Raw genomic sequence first — 21,290 nt, 5'->3', positions numbered from 1 at the left:
AGCATTTTGTTACCATTATCATAATTTAGCCATTTGTGTTCTGCAGCAGTGAATTATTAAGAGAGTGTTTATTCCTTTGGTTACTGGGAATACATGTGTTTATAGTCACCGGGAGGTATTGCTCTGCTGGCTGAATGACATAACTGTAAAGCAACACCATCTTTACATCTGATTACAATTTAGTTCAGTGTGCCGGAGGGTAGACCATCTGGGCTTGGCACATGTATCTTTTTATGATCTGAAATCAGCCTGACAGTACCTAAGGTGATTAATGGCATCAAATGTAGCATTTCAGACAGATCAAACTATCTGGTAACTTTCTATGTGTGTACCTGTATTATAATGTAAGCATTGCCCAGGTAATCTGAATTTAACATACAGTCTAAATACATGCTTACATTTTGGTACCATTCTCACAGCATTTTATTGGATTTACAATAGAGGTGATGATGTGATCCATTTGGACTATTTACACTCCTTAGTTTCATTGACATGTCAAACATGTTTCCTTTTGTGTAGCTAAATTAGTTGATGATCCTCAATTACCCATGCATCACTAGTATGCACCCTGCAAAAAGGCTATTTATATAAAGTATTTACACAGCGATAGAAAATACATTCCAGTGCTCACTATAGCATAATTTTTCATTAAAATAACTTTAGGTCTTTATTAATATTTGTGATCCTCCAAGTGTGTGTGTGTGTGTGTGTGTGTGTGTGTGTGTGTGTGTGTTTTAATACGTGAAACACCCTTTACTTTCTGCCACCAGAATACCTATATGCATATACAGTATAGCACATTGTCAGCCAATACAATGTATGATGAGATATAAATAGACTTTCATTATCTTTTGTAAGTAGGTACGAAATCCTGGCGCTCAGAATCCCGACACCGGCATCCCGACTGAGTAGGCTAACCCTTTGCAGCCTATACCTAACCCTACCACTAGTGCCTAACCCCAATACTTACTGTCGGGATGCTGGCGCCGGCATCCTGACTGCTGGGTTCATAAGTACATTCCAGGTGAGGCATTGGCCTTGAAGTGCGGAACATGTGGCACATTGTGGCCACCAACTTCACCAGTTTTCCTTTCTCATTGTGTACGATGATAGAGTACCATGTTCTTCAGATATTAGACCATACATTCTTTGATTGGTTTCAAGGATGAGAAAGCAGTGAAGCATTTGCAGGTATCAGTGCCTACCAAATAAACGTTTGGAAATGTTTTGTAGTATTGAGGAGATTACCGATTGCGATAGAGAGGCTGTCATGTGTACAGCAATGACATTATATATCAGACAAGGCAGGTCCGGATTAACAGGCCCGGCGACATAGGGATTAGGGTCACAGGTGTACCGCTGCTACATTATCAGAGCGGGGTGCAGGCAGGTACCTGTACGGGGACAGTCTGGGGAGCCACTCAGTAACTTTATTGCATCAACGGTGGCCGGTGAAATAAAGTTTCTTTTGTTCGGTGCAGCATGTGTGACGTCATTCAGCGCTGCACCCGCTGAAAGAGAGCAGACGACAGAAGAGCCACGGTGGGCAGCCGGAAAACATAGAAGGTAAGTGTGGGGGCTGGGCGCTATCGAAACACTGTGTGGTTGGAGAAACTCTGGGCTTGAGAGACAGAAGGGGTCTGTGAGGGGAACACTGGGGAGGGGGGGGGGGGGGTGGAATCACTGTGGCCATATTGGAGAGGCACAAGTTAAGGGACCAATTTATTGTAGAGCCCCCCACAAGCCTTAATGGCCCTGAGACAAGGTGAGAGAATTTTGGGCATGACCAAAAATAACTGAAAAAAATTAAACAAAGGACAATGTATCCTCCTCACTGTGATGACGGACAGGGACAAGATACTCAGGTTGCAATGCCTTCAGAGAGTTTATGCTAATGCCATCACAAGTAGAAGATTACGTAATAGTTTAGTGCAGTGTTATCCAAACGCATTTCTCAGGGAGCACTAACAGTGCATGGTTTCCACTATTCCTAGTTGGTGCACACGTGTATTCATTACTAGCTGACACATTTTAAAGATCCACAGGTGGAGCTAATTCTTTCATTTGTGATTCTGTGAGGAGACCTGGAAAACATGTACTGTTAGTGCTCTCTGAAGAATGAGTTTGGGAAATACTGATTTACTGGATGTATGCCTACTGTATATGTCCTATGATAGCATTTTTTCACTGGTAGTCGTAATTTTCAGGAAGTAGTGATGTAGTTTGTAGTGATGTAAAGATCTGTATAGAATCTGTTTTGCTAGTTTATCTTAAAAACCGACAACTCACCAAACATTAATTTCATAGTAGTGACTGGATTGGTGATATGAGAATATCCTAAAGTGACAGATAGGGCGTTATACAATTGTTACCATGCGCCCGATCTCCCGACTAAAGTGACGGGAGATCGCAGGGCGCTATTCAATTGTTACTGTTTTTTGCGCTGATCGCAACCAAAGTGGTCCGGTTTAGCCGCGTAAAATGGCTACCCCCGACCAAAGTGCTGTTTGGGCGCCCAAACAGGTAACTTTGTGCCCATTTCAGCTCGCACCCCACCCTGGGGCTGCAAGCTGAAATGGCGCGCTGGCAACTGATCGCACCCAACAGAAGTAACAATTGAATAGCTCCTGTCGGGCACGTAAAGTGGCAAAACAATTGAATACCACCCTTTGTATCCTGAGTGGCCAATACGAATGTCAGATGCCAGAGACACCAGTGGTATTTCTAAGCTTGGAGGCCAGGGGCTTGACCATGGTGATAAAAATCATGGGTTATAGTAGACACCCCTGTCTTGTGCTATGGCGGATATTGAACTGCAGGGTGGAAAACCATTTGTTAACACTGAAGCGGTGTGGTTCTGGTATTGGCACTTCCTCACTTGTGATGAAACTGAGTGTGGTATAGAACAGTGGTTCTCAAACTCTGTCCTCAGGACCCCACATAATGCACGTTTTCCAGGTCACCCAGCAGGTGCACAGGTCTAGTCATTATTCACTGACACATTTTAAAAGGTCCACAGGTGGAGCTAATTATTTCACTTGCGATTCTGTGAGGAGACCTGGAAAACATTCACAGTTTGGGGTCCTGAGGACCGAGTTTGATAACCTGTGGTGCAGAAGATCGACAGTGTCAAGATACACTCCATAGATTGACAACAGATGGTAGATAGACAATAGGTCGACAGGTACATATGGACAAATGGTTGAGACATCGTTGACACATGTTTATTTTTCTCTTATTTAAGCCTAATCTTACCATAGCCCTAACCCTCCCACTATAGCTTGACCCTAACCCTCCCCCTGGTGCCTAACCCTAATCCTCCGCCATGTGCCTAACCCTAGCCTAACTCTAACCGTCCCCTTCCGCAGCCTAACCATCCGGAAAGTGCCTAACCTTAAAAGTGTTGAAAAACATGAAAAATCATGTCAACCATGTGTCACTGTCGACCATTTCAGTCGACCTTTTGCACTGTCGACCATTTGGTGTTGACCTATTGAGTGTCTATCTAGAGACCCTGACTATTTTTAATCTGGTTACCAATGAAATAACCTTCCATGCCAAATTGATAAATTGCTTTCCTCATAAAGGTCCAGGAGACCCTCTTAAATGTTGTGTCTGCATCTGCTGATATCACTAGAAAGAGGATAGCTGTCATATTACCAACACATATTTGATTGATCTCCTAATATTGCCAAGAGTTTGTCGACCAGGAATGAAACCAACCTGGTGTGGGTAACGTCAAATAGGTTATATCATCTGCAAGTCTATCAATCAGAATTTTAGCAAAGAGTTTCAAATTTGAGTTAAGCAAGCAGATTGGCTGACAGCTTATACTTTATTCTAGTTCTTCACTGGTTTGGGAATCACCACCATGTCTGCCTTGTTACATATTTAGTGCCCTTTAAGATGGCATTGAATATGTCCTATATAAAGTAAGAATGAGAAGCTTTTTATACTAGCTAGCCAGCAGGCTTTTTGGGGCGTTTTTTTTTTTTTAAGATATTTAATAGTCTGGGTTATCTCAGAGCTTTCCTCATTAAATTTGGAATTATGAACACAGTGAGTTTAGTAAAAGTACCAGACTGTAAAAACTGGTCTATCAGGATTGTACATTTGATTGTTCATCTTTGTAAATTTTCAAATAGAGCTGTTGGAAACTTTTTGTATTTTCTCTGGAATTATACATCAGTTAGCCGTTTGAGGTTCTAATATTACTCATATATTTTTGCACAAAGTTAGGCAGCTAAAAGCCAAACGACCTATGTAACCATGAGCTTTTATTTTTGTTTTTTCTATATTTTAGTAGTGCAGGGCAAATTTAAATAACATTCTTAAGCCAGGTACACAAGACGATCTGTGTACCTGGCTGAAAGAAGATGCGATGAGCGACATATCGTGCGGTTTGTACACACCACATCATCTAGCACAATATATCATCCCCCGCCGCATCCAAATGCATGTGGTCGTCCGTCACATCCTCAGATTGAACAAATCTGTAGCTTGATTATGTCCCTTTGTTTTCTTTTGTAAAATCTTTTAACAATATCTTTACACATTCATTTTTATTGCCATTTTTGTTTATCAATAAAAAATACCAATGAAAATGTATGAATTATAATAAGAAAATCCTTCTTGCATGTGTTTCTGCTACAATGTTTAACCCCTTCTCGGCACAGGACAAGTGGGGCTCGTCCTTCACATCAAATGAAAATGGTGGGAGGAGTGACTTAAAGTACCTCTAACTCCTCAACCCCACTACCTAGAAAGGTGTTCCCTGGAAAAAGGATGTTCCCTCTTTCAAATGGTGGTGTCTGCTCACAGGTAATCATACTGATTACCAGACATTAACTCCTTGCACTACAGAAAAAAAAATGTTGTCCAGTCATGTGAAGATCTCTCACAACCTGGCTACAAATAATTAAGGGGCATCCATTTTAGAAAGAGGTGGGGTCCCATCTTTCAAATGTTGGGGTCCTTTAGTACGTAGTGCTTGGTGATCACTAAGTAATGTTACTCAACTCTACGGAGAACTATGCCCTATCATCCCCATAATGACAGCTCCAACCGAATGTGCACCCATATTTTAAATCTGGGAGTCCCCATTTTTAAATTACGTGGCCTGACTTCCGGTTCCGTTCTGGATGGAGTAGGACGCTTCACAGGGCTACGCTACTGCACGGCACCCACTGCTGACAAGGCTTAAGCTTCTTATACCTGCAGTCCGCACACCTCCCGAGCTCTAATGGAGAAGTTTCTCTCCTCTCCCCCGCCACCGAAATCACAAAAGTCAAGCGCTGACTCACTTTGTCAGAAAATCTCTCCCAGCAATCCTTAAAATTGAATCAGAGTGCAGCGATTTAGTTATTGAAAGAGTGCATAGAATTGGTCCCCCTAGCCTCTACATTTTCTAGACCAAGGGTCGTTTTATTTCGCTGCTTGAATTATCTCCACAAAAATCTAATATGGTCCGCTTCAAGACGTAATTCTCACTTGCTCTGGGAAGGGATGAAATTATATATATTCCAGGACTTCTCCACTGAACTCTCCAGAGCTAGAAAAGCTTTCTCTCCAATATGTTCTCAGCTAGTAAAGTCACAGCGAAGATTTGCTATGATTTATCCTGCTCGCCTTTCCATCTTTGACGGTGACACACATAAAGGCTTTTCATGTCAAGCGGATGCTGAAGCGTTCCTGCAAGAAGAATTACAAGCCAATAATTCTGATATAGCAGATCATCCGTAGTCTTTTCTCTACTTATCGCAAGTATTCCTGATAAAAAATTTAAATTTTATTTTTTGTTTGTTTTTTATACTTGCCCTCATAATGAGACACTGCATCTTGGTATATCGCTCTCTCCTCTTTGGCATGTGGTAATGGCTCATGCCTGTTACCGGTTAATTTTCGAAAACACCAGTTGGTGGTGGTGGTTTCTGAATGTCTAACCTGAAGTCTAGTCTTCAGCTACAATGTATATTGCTGGCATTATATGTCATTGTTGGTTTCTCAATCCCTCCTGTCTTGTTTGGTCTCTTTCCTCATGTGTCTCCCTCCCTTCATTCTGGTACTGATATTACTTATCTACTTTTGCTTGTAGATTATATTATGTTTTCTTTCTGTGTTGATAACATTGGCTTTCTGGATTTGGGCTGAGAAATGTCTAGACTTAGAATTGGCACTTTGAATCTGGGTGGTATAAACTCCCCAGCGAAAATAAGAAAAATCCTTATATATCTCTCCAAGCAGGATATAGACCTGGCCTTTGTACAAGAAACACATCTTGTCTCAGCCGAAGTCCAGAAATTAAACATGTTGAAGTGGTTAGTCTTAGCGGCTGCTCCCTCTTCATCAAAGGCCAGAGGTGTGGCTATTTTGGCTAAAAAACCTTTAAATTATGATGTAAAAAATCTCGACAGATTCAGACAGTAAATATATTATAGCAGAGATCTTGACCGAAGGCTTTTCTTATAAGTTATGTAATATATATGCCCCCAATATTTACATGAAATCCTTTTTTGGCAATATCCTCACCAAGCTTTCCAAATTTTCGAATTGTCCTATTATTATGTGTAGTGATTTTAACCTATATCTTCAATATACCTGGATAGATCTAACTAACAAAAATACGCATCACTTCCCAAGTTAGGGGTCCCATTATTAGCTAAAAATGTACAACTAATTGATGTATGGAGGTCTCATAACCCTACAGAACGAGAATACACTTGCTTATCCTCTGCCCACGGCACGTTCTCTAGGATCGATTCTATTCTTATCTCTCACTCCTTACTACCTAATACTTCCTCATCCACAATTTAGTCCATTGTCTTATCAGACCACACCCTCACTTGGTGTGATTTATTATTGACAAAAGCCCATATAGGCTTTGGAACTTTCATTCTTATCACACACTAGTAAATTCAGATATAAAATAGAATCGGTTTGGGAAGAATTTAGACTCAATAATCTGACACATCTTGATTCTAATCCCCAGCTTTTTTGGCAAACGGTCAAAGCGGTCATAAGAGCCGAAATCCTGTCATATGTAACACAGCGTAATTAGAATTATACCTCCTCTTACTTAGCTCTTCAACAGTCCCTTACATTAGCTTACCAAACCTTTAAAACTTTTCCCAATGACACTTAACAAACAAAATTATCTAGAAGCTAAAACCCATTTCTTCTTCGGGTTCCATAGGGTCCATAGGAATTACCTTGGGATATATAGTTGGACAGCGTCGTATTGCACCAAACAGCAAAGCTTTGGAGCTCCCAGCATGCACTGGTCTCCTCCCTATATACCTCAGCCACTGGCATTCAGTTTTTTTGTTTGGTTTTCTGCAAGTTGCGCCTTTTATAACAGCGGGACTGCAAGGCAGTCCTAGGCTTTTTTCTTTTATGTTTTATCTTAAGTTTGTGAGACTTCAAGAGTTTAGCAGTACTAGCGCCAGTAATGATGCTCTACTGCGGCTCCACCTACCTACGCCGACGCCGAAACACCAGACCGCTTCGTGCCCTGAGGTTCTCAGCAGACCTCAGCGCGGCTTAGCTGACGGCCGGAAGACTCTGAGGTCCGGGACTGCGGTCAGGTCAACAGAGATGTCAGGTAAGGATTCCTCTTGAGGAATCTTGCGCAGAGAAGTCACTAGCCTCTGGTGTTGAGACGGGCCAGAGGCCGCTGCGGGTGAAGGACGTTCTGCGAGGCGGCCAGGACCATATCGTCTGTTGCTGGGGACGGGTGGTAAGATGCACTAGAGCGCACTAGTCAACGTCTTATTACCTTGTAGTGCAGCGTACTTGGGCGTCAAAATTTCAGCTTAGGGGAGATAAGGTGTGCCCCGGCCACTCCTCCCCTCAGACGCCAACTTCTGGGTACAGATTCCCGCGTCTGGTATAAATGACCACCTTATGTGTGAGACGTGCGCAGTTTAGCTTCTGTCCATGGCTGTAGCAGTTGGTCTCAGAGGTTTGGTCGGTATCTCTATACACCTCTCCCTTGGGCTTGGCATATAGCGTACTCTATATCCTACCATTCCCCTCCGGGGGCCCCTTATAGTTGATTGAGCCCATATTGCTGTAGCAATTGCGTGTCTTTTTGCATTGAATGTGAATGTATGCCAGCTGCTGTATGTACACTGCCTATGTTTTCAAAGACTGTCAGGTATTGCTATCACTGTGTTTCTCCTTATCCCTCTGAGGGTGGGGTGTGTCACTGATAGTGTAAGTCACGTTGCATTTAGACTTGCATATCATTTATACATTTGATTATGTCAGAAGGTAAAGATAAGGATGAGAGTCCGCCGTTGCTTATATCCTGTAAGTCCTGTGCTGCAGGCCTGTCTGAGCAGGATGTGAATCTGAATGGGTTCTGTAAAAACTGTAGTAAACAGTTACCTAGTACAGTCTGTTACACCTGCACCAGAGCCATCATGGATGGCCATCACACCTGAGGTCCTGTCCTATCTAATAGGCAGGGCCACAGAGGTACGGGCTCTAGCTGTGGGGCTACCTCACGTTATGGGGTTCCCACAGCATGTTCATCCAATGTGTCTGTTTCCCATGAATCCCTGTTGGACTGATGTGGCTGATCACTCTAGCCAGAGCATACTACCATCTTCAGCCTCACCGCAGGTGGAAAGACTGGTGGTTGTAAGGAAGCGGGGGCATAAAAGCGCTGCAGAATTACCATCTACATCTACTTCTAGAAGACAGTTGTCATCCCGGTCCTTTCGGCCACAAAATAAGACGAAGAAACAGTCCTCGGCCAGACAGAGTCAATCTCATAGAGGACCACCCAGGAAGTCTTGGTCAGCCAAATGCCCAGGTTCCAAGCCAGACGGTAAGCCTACTGTCTGATAGGGGCGGGCCTCCCTCTGGAGGATGCCAGGGTTGGAGGCCGACTGTAACAGTACTCCCAAGCCAGGCAACAGACAACTACGGATGCTTGAGTACGAGAGCTGGTCTCTCAGGGTTATGCCATAACATTCCGAAGGCATTCCCCTCAGAGGTTTGTGGTTACAAATCTTCCTGCGGACCCAGTCAGAGTCTCGGCCTACCGGGTTTCTGTTGGGGCTCTCCTGAACTCAGGAGTCATAGTCCCAGTTCCTGCAACGCAACAGGGAAAGGGTTACTACTCAAATTTGTTTTTGATCCAAAAACCCAGTGGGTCACCCTGGCCTATCCTGAATCTAAAATCTTTCAACAGATTTGTCAGGGTACCGAAGTTTCGTATGGAGACTCTACTGTCAATCATGCTGGCAATAGAGCCAGGAGGCTATCTGCATGTCCCGATTGCAGAATCCCACCAGTCCTTTCTAAGGTTTGCAGTGGATCAGCAACATTTTCAATTCCAGGCTCTACCCTTCGGTCTGGCCACAGCCCCGCGGGTATTTACAAAGATAATGGCAGTTATGACGGCCTGTCTCAGGCGACAATGAGTCATGATACTGCCATATCTGGACGACCTCCTAATACTGGTCCAGTCTCAAGATATGTTGCAATGTCATCCAGGAATGACTATTGTTTGCTTACAAGAGCACTGCTGGCTAATCTACTGGAAGAAGGCTTCCCTGTCACTGACTCAGCGGATGGTGCACCTGGGGGCACTGCTGGACTCTCTGCAACAAAGGATCTTTCTGCCGTAGGACAAGATTGTGGCACTACAGTCTCAGGTGCACAGTCTATTGGGCAAGCAAGTAGTGTCAGTCCACTTTGCGATGCAGGTACTGGGCTCCATGGTAGCCACATTCGACATGGTGGATTATGCCCAGTTCCACACCAGGGCACTACAGCTGTGGATCCTGGCCCAGTGGGATGGTCAGCATCTTCAGATAAAGCGTCAGATCTTTTCTGTCTCTGCAGAATTTCGGCTCTCCCTTGCTTGGTGGCTGGAGACGACTCACTTAAACAAGGGTTGTCCGTTATGGGTCCCGGAATGGGTACTCTTCACCATAGACGCAAGTCTACGAGGGTGAGTAGCAGTGATGGATCAGCACACCTTTCAGGGAAGGTGGACAGACCAGTAAAGCCATCTGCCAATAAATATATTGGAGCTTCGGGCAGTGCACAGGCCACTTCTTCTGGCGCAGGACCTTCTTCAGGGCAGGTCTGTCCAGGTTCAGTCAGACAATGCAACGGCAGTGGCCTACATAAACCAAGGAGGCACACGAAATCCAGCAGCTATGAAGGAGATGGCAAAGATTCTGCTGTGAGCAGAGGTCCATCTTCTGGCAATCTCTGCAATTTTTATCCCAGATGTGCTCAACTGGGAAGCGGACTTCCTAAGTGGCCAAGACATGCATGCCGGAGAATGGGCCCTTCACCCGGAGGTGTTTAAAATCCTGGTGGACAAGTGGGGGTTACCAGACGTAGACCTTATGGCGTCACAACCACAAGGTGCCCAGGTACGGGTCCAGGATGCCCTGGCGGTGAGATGGAACTTCAGGTTAGCGTACCTATTTCCACCAATCTCCCTCCTCGCAAGGGTTGTCAGGAAATTCAAACAGGAAGGTGGTAAGATGATTCTAATAGCTCCTGTCTGGCCCAGGAGGTTTTCGGATCTGACACATCTATCAATAGACAGTCCATTTCTACTGCCTCTGCGACATGATCTGTTAATACAGCACCTGTGTCTTTACCAGGATTTACCTCGGCAGGGTTTGACGGCTTGGCTCTTGAGTCTTACGTTTTAAAGGCCAGAGGGTTTTCTCCGTCAGTGATACAGACGAGGCTAAGAGCGAGGAAGCCTACTTCGGCTCGCATCTATCACAGGATTTGGCGGTCATTTTTTCTGTGGTGTTACAACAGGAAATATGACCCTAAGATATTCAAGGTGGCCAGGGTACTTGGTTTTCTCCAGACTGGATTAGACTTAGGTCTTCGCCTGGTTACCTTGAGAGTCCAAGTTTTGGCTTTGAATGTTTGGTTTCAGCGCAAGATTGCTCCTCTGAAATATTTCTTCTCCATTCTCCGTCATTTGCCGCAAGGCTTGGTCACGAAATGAATGCCTATGGCTGGGGGCGGGGTATATAGGGAGGAGGACCAGTGCATCCTGGGAGCTCCAAAGCTTTGATGTTTGGTGCAATGAACGCTGTCCAACTATATATCCCAAGGTAATTCCTGTGGACCCTATGGTCCTCGAAGAAAAAGATGATCATTCATAATTCTGTATTTTAACGAATTTCAACAAACACAGGGGGGCAGATACTTGTTTAATATAAATTATCGCTATCATAAATTTGGGAACAAAAATAGCCGTTTACTCTCTAATTTATTACAGGGTTCTCGTCGTCCTATGATTGTTCATCCTCACAGACTACCTGCTAGGAATTTAACCACCTTGTCTTCTCAAAAATCAGAGATAATGCATGATTTCTATGCCTCATTTTATTCTCATACACCTGCCCCTAAACCACCAAATACTCCTACTCCTTCAGCTGGTCTCCACTCTTCACATATCCCCTTTCCCCATTAATTTTTGAAATAGTTACCATTCCCCCAAATACCAGAAATATTCTCTCAAAATTTGTTTGAACCCATAACTCTTCATGAGGTTCTTGGGGCAATACAGACTCTGAAGTCAGGTAAAGCTCCAGGACCGGATAGATTTGGCAGTGATTTCTACAAGGTACTTGCACAAAGAATAGGAGTACCGTTAGTAGCCTTGTTTAACTCAATTATTTCCAGTTGTAATATCCCCTCTTACTTCAATTCCGCCATTATCAAAGTTATTCCTAAGCCTGGTAGAGACTTAATGGTCTCCTATCTCATACCGTCCAATATCATTATTGAACATAGCTTATAAAATTCTCACAAACATCTTAGTCAATAGAATAAAAGATGCCTTACCCCATATCATCCACAAAGACCAAACTGGATTTATCACTGGGAGACACTCAGTGGTAAATGTTCGAAGAGTGTTATCTATATATCATCTTTCTCGAAATCCATCTGATTCTACAGCAGCCATTCTCACTTTAAACGCTGAAAAAGCTTTCGACCCTGTGTCCTGGTCCCACCTGTTTCAGACTCTGTCTTGCTTTGGATTCCCTGAACAATTTATTCAAACTCTTGTCTTATATTCCAATTCCCAAATTTCTAGTAATGGTTATCTTTCTCCCCCCTTTCAAATTAAAAAAGGAACTAGACAACGATGTCCACTCTCCCCACTTCTTTTCATCATAGCCATTGAGCCACTAGCAATTGCTCTCAGAATTACTCCATCATTTCAAGGTATATCGATTGGTGCTGTTGATCTGAAAGTAGCCCTGTTCGCTAATGATATGCTTTTATTTATATCGAATCCAGTCTCCTCCATTCCTGTAATTATGAGCCTGATAGTCGTTTGGCTGTATATCAGGTATATAAAGTTAATACAGACAAATCAGAAATTCTTCCCATACAAGGTACAGCTCTATTATAGCTCCCCGAAATGTCAAAATATTTTAATCAATTTACTCAGGCATTTAAATACTTAGGCGTAATGATTCCAGCTAATTTGTCTCAAATTTATAAGTTAAATTTCACCCCAGTTATATCTAAAATAACCATCATGCTTGATAACTGGAAGCATTTACCTGTTTCCCTCTTAGGACGTATCGCAGTGATAAAAAGTATTAGCTTCCCGAAGATTTTTTATACTATGCAGATGCTTCCCTTACGTCTCCAAATTACTGATATAAATAATCTGTTTCGCATTATATTCCTTTTTTTGTGGCAGGGCAAGAAATCTAGCTAAAAATAAAATGTTATCTACTAGAACTAGTGGTGGGCTAGGAATACCTGATCTCCATGGTTACTCCTTATCTATCTTTCTTAGATATATCAGTGATTGGATTCTACAGAGGAACACCTATACAGACCTAATATTAGATGAAGAGATTTTTAAACCTTTTGCTCCTAGTGGTTTACCTACTCCTCATTTTCAGAAATTCCTCCCATGATCTTAGAACATATTAACTTTAAAGACACTTATCTATCCTGGGTAGACATTAATAAAAAACTGAAGAGAAATTTTAGATGTACTTCATACATCCCTCTATGGGGAAATCCAGTGTCCCCCCCCATCCTTATCAAATACTAATTTTAGTATCTGGAAAAATAAAGGGTTGGATATCACCTCGAAAGTGTTTGATCCTGGTGGGGTTATATATCAATTCTCTGCCCTTCAAGAATGTTTTTTTTCTCTTCCCAACCATCACTTTTATATGTACCTTCAAGCTCGACACTTCATTAAATCTCTCCCACTAGCCTTTCCCTCCTCTGTTCCACAGGATGTTATTGGTTCCACATTATCATTTTTCAACACAAACACTTTAAAACTAGATTTCTATATTCTGGTCTCATTGATTCTCCAGATGATAAATCTTGGACTCAATGATTCAATAATTGGCAATTGGACATGCCGGAACTGGCAAATATTGATTATATTTTTGGCAACTATGTGCATACATTGAAATATCTGCAAAGTGACTATTTACAAGCGGTTCACATTAGAATGACACACAGAGCTTATATATCCCCTTCCCAATGTAGATATATAGATCCTGAGGAATCGGGTTAATGTGTGAAATGTCATATTTCTAAAGCTACTTTTTTTCACTGTTTTTGGTCATGCAGAAAGATCAAAAAGTTTTGGCACAAAGTTATCAATTATATAAATAAAATGTTTTCTCTTCATGTACAGTCTGATCCCCTAGCATGTCTCTGCTCTAACTTTAAGAACTAGAATGTTGACAGCCCTCAATCAGCTTCCTTACTGTTACATACTTTGATTGTTACTATAGCGAAGAAATGTATTTTAATACACTGGACTAGCTGTTTCTCCCCCTCTGTTCGAAGTCCAACAAAAACTTCTCCAAACCTTATTCTTCGATAGACGAGTATCATTTCCAGATATAGAGAAAGGTATAGTGAAATTCTACAACAAATGGAAAATCTTTATAAACCAATTAGATGAACGTACACAAGAGACTATTCTTAAAGTGTTTGAGTCCACTGACTGGTTTCATCTTCGTAATCTCCAGCTGCAGCCCTAATTGTGTGTTCATGCAACATATTTTTCTTTTTTTTATTATTTTTGTTATCTTTCCATATATATTGTTATATGCTATTGTGGATTTTACAAAACTATCACTATCATGGAATTTCTTATTCCCCCCTCGTTTCGTTCCTATGGGGCAGATTCAATTAGCCGCAGGATTTTCCCCACGGCTAATTGCCGCGCCCGGACCAATTCAGTTGCCAGGGATTCCTCGCGCGCGAGTCCCCGCAGTCAGACTTTACCTTGCAGCTCCTGGAGGTGCGAGGTAAAATCCACGTTTAAGCAACCAAATCGGCCTCGCGCGCGGAGAAAAAAAAACCACATTGATTCAGCAGTTTACACTGAATCAATGTGTTTACGTGAACGAGTCACTATTTTACAGCACAGGGAAAAGGCTATTTCAATTAATAGCTTTTCCCCGCACAGCGGGGTTTTTTGCAGGCAATTAGTTGCGGGGACAACCCTGCGGCTGATTGAATCTGCCCCTATGTGTTTCTCCTCTCCCTGTTTGTTTTCCTATAGCATTTCTTATAGTGTCAGTTCGAAAAGATGTTATCATAATAACTTTACCCCTAATTGGTGTCGTATGGTTAACTGAACCACGGATCGGTTATATCCTTGATCAGAGGGGAGTCTCCTCTTTCAAATGATGTGCCCCCTCAGCAGTTACACAAAAAAATTCCACAGATGGAGATCTAAAGACTTTATCTCCCTCTTGTGTCAATTAAAACAATTGATTGCTCATTTAGTGTGGTAGGTTGTCTTATTTTTAAAATCGTAGGCCTCGTTAGGCTACCATATTTTCTATACATAGTAAGCTTTTAAAATCGAGATGGTGAAAATTAAAAAAAAATAAAATGCATTTTCATCTCAATTGCAGATTATTTTGTCAAAATCTACACGCCGAATCCTGCTTTTTACTGTTTTGAAAATGTTGATTATTAGCAAAGCGAGTAACAAAGTATTTCTTTGTGGTGCTTATAAGGCGAAAAAAACACATTTGCTTTTTGTTCCCTTTCTTGAAATTTAATTTAAAAAAAAAACTTTTTTGGCCATTTAGGTAAAATTTTTGTTTTGACGTGTTAGAATGAATAAAAATGTAAAAATAATTCAGTGATTCTGATGTGGAAAGCATTTAGCGCAAATGTGGAGGTGTACATGATTTGGGGTGGGCCAAGAGCTTGCAAGTGCAATTTGTCTAAAGCAGATATTTCATTGTTTTGCTTAGAATAATTCTCATTACCAATGTTATTAAATGACCCTCTGTCACAGTTAATGTTTTACAATTGGTGTTATGACTTAAACTACACAAATGCTAACTGACTTTGATTTCAAAATGAATAAAAATGAAGCAATGTTTAGTGAAAGGACCGGTGCCTAGCCAATTGATGAATGTGTGTGTTGGTCTAGGCTATATAGAGGTTACTATTTATTAAATGCAGAAAAGTTATATTGCCATAACTACAGATGGGTCCTCATACACCTAGCCCCCAATATTTTAGGCATAGCGATTCATCTGGTGCGAGTGAGCCACGCTGATTGATGTAGTCTATTTATCCTGAAAATGTGTATTGGACTCAATTGGATGCTTCACAGCACTGATTAATTTGTTATGCGACAGTTGTATTTCTGTATGCGAGTCGGAATATGACATCACATCCGATTGTGACTAAGACACGTTCCGTGCGAAACAGATGCTCGAGTCGCCAAGTCGCACAGGACCTGGAGCTTCTAGAAGGGCTGTTTGGCGTTACTGCAGCAATAGTGTATAAGGACACATCTGTAATGGCAATTTAAACATATATGAATTTTATTCATTCTAACATGAGGAAATAAATTGAAAAATAGTAATATAATCTATATGGTTATAACAGAAATCCATATGGTTAGCACTTTCTAGTAGTATCTTATGATTTAATCCTTTCAGTAAATGCAATTTATTTCTTCAACCTTCAATAACTGTAAGGCAGTATTTTATAATGTGGACAGCAGGGATTTATTAGGCTTACTCAGTTGCTGTGTCTGACATGGAAAAGCACGGCTCTAGAAAGGAGGGGTAAAATGTCACCTTTCTTCAATTGTGTACTCTTCTAGGTTATCTCTTCATAGCAGCAATTTCCTGTATTTGACAAGCTGGCAAAGGACTTATTTTGATTGCTATATGGGACTTAGGAAGGGATGTTGTCTATCCACTATAAAGGTTAAGCAGCATTGCATTTTGTTGATAAGAATTGGAGAGCATTCAACTCTGAAGAGATTACATAAAATAATATTAAGGAGCAAATTGTATTTGTAAAAGGTTGTCATTTTAACAGATGTTTAAAATGGAACTCTTGTAGAGCTGTGTTCACTTAACTGAAACATTGCTAAATCTGATTACATAGCAGTGTTAAGTTTCATTGTGCCTTAATAAATAGTTATTCTTTAAAAGTGGTTAAAGCACATTGTTTTGTGTATATCTAAACTGGAGGGTCACTGTTCAGCATAACTTTCTTAATAGTATAATAGTGTTCACTCTAGCTCCGGCGCGAGGCAGGGCACCGGAACTAGAGAGGGCACGTTTGTGCGCGCGCCTGAGAAGGGGGCATGGTCATCGAAAAGGGGGCGTGTCTATAAGACGCGTCCCCTTTTCGTCACACTTGGGGGCGTGCCCGGCACTTACGGACACGCCGGGCAGCCCCCCAGCCCTGCAGACAGGGAGAATAGATGCCAGGCGCATGCGCCCGGCGTCTATTCTCCGGCGGTGACCGAGTCACCGCACATTTCTTCACCCGCGGGACACTGCGACCCGCGGGTGAAGATGGTTCCCGCAGGCTGTTAGGGCAGGGCGCTTTTTGCCCTCCTTCTGGAGGGCAGGGCGCTTTTTGCCTTCCAGAAAGAGGGCAGGGCGCCGCGCCCCGCTAAAACAGCCTAGCGGGAACGCTAGTATAATATGTCCACTACTCATCCATTTGGAAATGTAAGACTGAGATACAGTGCATCCGGAAAGTATTCACAGCGCTTCACTTTTTCCACATTTTCTTATGTTACAGCCTTATTCCAAAATGGAATCAATTAATTTTTTACCTCAAAATTCTACACACAGTACCCCATAATGACAACGTGTAAGAAGTTTTTTTTGAAGATTTTTGCAAATTTAATTTAAAAAAAAAAACAAAACAAAGAAATCACATGTACATAAGTATTCACAGCCTTTGCCATGAAGCTCAAAATTGAGCTCAGGTGCATCCTGTTTCCACTGATCATCCTTGAGATGTTCCGACAGCTTAATTGGAGTCCACCTGTGGTAAATTCAGTTGATTGGACATGATTTTGAAAGGCATACACCTGTCTATATAAGGTCCCACACTTGACAGTGCATGTCAGAGCACAAACCAAGCATGAAGTCCAAGGAATTGTCTGTAGACCTCAGACCGTATTGTCTCGAGGCACAAATCTGGGTTAGTGTACAGAAAAATATCTGCTGCTTTGAAGGTCCCAATGAGCATAGTGGCCTCCATCATCTGTAAATGGAAGAAGTTCTGAACCACACGGACTCTTCCTAGAGTTGGCCGGCCATCTAAACTGAGCGATCGGGGGAGATGGGCCCTTAGTTAGGGAGGTGACCAAGAACCCGATGGTCACTCTGTCAGAGCTACAGCATTCCTCTGTGGAGAGAGGAGAACCTTCCAGAAAGACAACCATCTCTGCAGCAATCCATCAATAAGGCCTGTATGATAGAGTGGCCAGACAGAAGCCACTCCTTAGTAAAAAGCACATGGTCTCCCACCTGGAGTTTGCCAAAATGCACCTGAAGGACTCTCAGACCAGGAGAAACATAATTCTCTGGACTGATGAGACAAAGCTTGAACTCTTTGGTGTGAATGCCAGGCGTTATGTTTGGAGGAAACCAGGCACCGCTCATCACCAGGCCAATACCATCCCTACAGTGAAGTATGGTGGTGGCAGCATCATGCTGTGGGGATGTTTTTCAGCGGCATGAACTGGGAGACTAGTCAGGATAGAGGGAAAGATGAATGCAGCAACGTACAGAGACATCCTGGATGAAAACCTGCTCCACAGCACTCTTGACCTCCGACTGGGGCGACGGTTCATCTTTCAGCAGGACAACGACCCTAAGCACACAGCCAAGATATCAAAGGAGTGGCTTCAGGACAACTCTGTGAATGTCCTTGAGTGACCCAGCCAGAGCCCAGAACTGAATCCGATTGAACATCTCTGGAGAGATCTGAAAATGGCTGTGCACCGACGCTTCCCATCCAACCTGATGGAGCTTGAGAGGTGCTGCAAAGAGGAATGGGCGAAACTGGCCAAAGATAGGTGTACCAAGTTTGTGGCATCCTATTCAAAAAGACTTGAGGCTGTAATTGCTGCCAAAGGTACATCAACAAAGCATTGAGCAAAGGCTGTGAATACTTATGTACATGTGATTTCTTAGGGTTTTTTTTAATTACTTTTTCAAAAATCACAAAAAAACTTTACACGTTGTCATTATGGGGTATTGCGTGTAGAATTTTGAGAACAAAAATTTATTTATTCTGTTTTGGAATAAGTCTGTAACAACAAAATGTGAAAAAGTGAAGCGCTGTGAATACTTTCCGGCTGAACTGTATGCCTTCTATAATTTTATGTATTTTTACTTAATTGTGCTGCTATATGTTATTTAATATTATTGTACGCTTAACTATCCTTTCATTTTATGTTTCCATATTGTAATATAGTTTGTCTATAATTCACTGGCTTTCATTTACACACTGATTCCTATTTATGTTTCAGATTTTGGACCTTGTAAAGGGTATGCATTGCCAGCTGGCTTGCCAGAAGTATTTTGAGCTGACACACAATGTAAGTTAATGTTTTCATGCACATATAATATATTTATTTAGCACACCAGTGTAAACAACATCGTACCAGACTGCAAGTTACTGAAAAGAGAAAAAGCACAGATTGTAATGGAATTTTTGTTGACTGTAATGAGAAGGAATTGGTTTTCTTGGCCAGAAAAACTTCTAAAATGATATAGCTGAAAACATACACACATTAAGGTGAATTAGAAGTCCAATCAGTCAATTTGAAACTTTATTGAAGTGGGTAGACTTCAGCTGTGACTTGAATGGGAGAACAATCCAGAGTTATGGAGCAATTAGTGAAAAGAGCTTCAGATGGTGTCAAGGCAGTGTGTGTTATTATTTTATTATTGGGTGCCACTAGTGGTCGTGTCACCATGTAGTCTACATCACTCTCTTGCACTCTCCAATTCTTTCACCCCAGCGCTTAGCTCCCCTTACACTGGCCCACTCCTTAGGTTTTCCAACCTGTTATCCGCACCCATGCCGATAACTACAGGTAAGCTGAATAGTTACCAGTGGTAGGGCATGCGCTCACCCCTATTGATAAGTTGTAATAGCTGCACAGAACTAAAGAGGAATCTTACTCTACAGACTGTCAATTTGTATTAGAGATGATCTTACGCTTAGTACAACTTCTATCATCAGTGTGTACTGTACAAGATAGAGTGGTGTTATACAAATTATCATCTAGTGTTAGATATATTACATTAGGTGGACACTTCAGGAAAAATTGTATTAGTGACAACACTTGAAGCATATGTATATAAATCATAGGTATGTCTATTATAGTAAAAATAAAAAATCCTTATGAATAATCATTTTGATTGTGTATCTGTACTGCCAATGTTTTAATGACTGTCACTAAAGTCTTCGGTTTAAAGTCTTTGATGCAATGCTTATGTTGACAGGTCTGTATTAATTTAGTACTTCAGTAACTGTCTGGTAGTAGGGCCTTAAGGTGTATTCCCAGGTACCCTACTTACCCAAATTAAGTCTTCTACTCGCTGGTCTTCTGCTACTCTAAACCGGAGCCCCGGGAGTGTAGGTGGGAGATGGATTCCCCATCTGATCCTGGCTGCCTTCCTCGATCCTTTTCCTAGCTACGAGACTTCCGGGACTTGGTCTCGAGGTAATCAGTGCAAAGTGATTGTATTCAGACGGCCGTCTGCGTGTAACCTCATGTAGAGGTTGGATATAATAAAGTTCGTTGACGGTGTGTAAATCCGACGCGTAGCGGCTCTTAAGCCTTCCTCATATCCCTGTACTTAAGCGCAAGATCAGCTAATAAAAATTGACAGGTAAGCTGAAACCTGTAGCTATTAGCATGGCCACAGGTAACTGGTCTAGGTCATCTGAAGAGCCCAAGGAAGTGGTGTAGAGTGTAGCTAGTGTGCAAGAGACGTAGGTAATGAGAACAGGAGGCAGGAGGGCCCTGCTCATGAAGTTTACAACTTAAAGGGAAGTGGGTAACAAACGGAAGACCTAAGGCCCAGTATAAGGGGAGCTAAGCGCAGGAAGCAGGAGTGAGAGATTTGGAGATTGCAAGAGGGTGAGGTAGACTATGTGGTGACATGGTAAACTGGTGGACCGATATGCTTTTATGAACGTTTGGGTTTCAGCGCCAATTTGAAGCTATGCAGGCTAGGGAATAGTCTGATAAAAAAGAGGGAGGACTTTCCAGTAATGGGGGGCAGCACTGGAAAAATCTTGCATTCGGGAGTGAGTAGTAACCAGAGGAGGAGAAAAGGCGACAGTCATTGGTCGACCATAGTGGGTGGAAGGGAGTGTGTAGGGAAATGTAGGTTAAGGATGTAGAGAGCAGTGGAGTTGGAGAGGGCCTTATACAGTACATGAGAGTAAGGAGTTTGAAGAGGGTTCTTTCTGTAGAAGAGTAGGAACCAGTGTTGGACTTAGCAGAGAGCTCTGTCTCAGCATAGAGGTAATACTGGAGGCCGAAGGAACTGATGAGTTCACTCAGAGAGGAGGTATACAAAGAAAAGAGCAGATGGCCAAGAACACAGCCCTGCGAGAAGTCCATGAAAAGGATGGATGGGGGAGTGATGGAGGCAGAGACAGAGGAGTGGTTGGTGAGGTAGGAGGTGAACCAGGAGAGATTGCTGTGAGAGGGGCCAGTGGTCTGGAGGGTGTGCAGCAAGTCCAGAAAGGAGTTGTATGTGTTGGAAGGAGTCTGTGAAGCACAGTAGTTTGTTTAAAGTAGTTCCACAGTTGCTGAGATTTCTGGTTGAAAATTCTGTGTCTGTTTTCCTCCTGTTTAAATCATGTGTAACTCTGCTGCTTGCTTCAACTTTAATTACACTTAGAAAAAAAACACTACACACCCTAGAACGGCTACACAGCCTATGAGGTTCTCCTTAAAATGGTTACTAAATGTGTGTTCCCTAATT

At 42.3% G+C, this 21,290-nt stretch overlaps 1 protein-coding gene across 4 annotated transcripts in view; it reads left to right on the top strand.

Annotated features, from left to right (window-relative positions):
- The window catches only part of PRIM2 (DNA primase subunit 2), a 232,504-nt gene that overhangs the window by 169,709 nt on the left and 41,505 nt on the right, over nucleotides 1–21,290 (top strand). For all 4 annotated transcript variants that reach the window (XM_088455935.1, XM_088455934.1, XM_088455932.1 and 1 more), the window contains one exon: nucleotides 18,812–18,880. In XM_088455935.1, coding sequence (XP_088312061.1) covers nucleotides 18,812–18,880 — 69 coding nt within the window. The remainder of the gene's footprint in view (nucleotides 1–18,811; nucleotides 18,881–21,290) is intronic.

The sequence above is a fragment of the Taudactylus pleione genome, unplaced genomic scaffold, assembly GCF_031769625.1.
Source record: "Taudactylus pleione unplaced genomic scaffold, aTauple2 ptg000678l, whole genome shotgun sequence".
Classification (NCBI taxonomy): domain Eukaryota; kingdom Metazoa; phylum Chordata; class Amphibia; order Anura; family Myobatrachidae; genus Taudactylus; species Taudactylus pleione.
The sequence above is the reverse complement of the archived record's forward strand: the minus strand, read 5'-3'. Positions and strand labels throughout refer to the sequence as shown.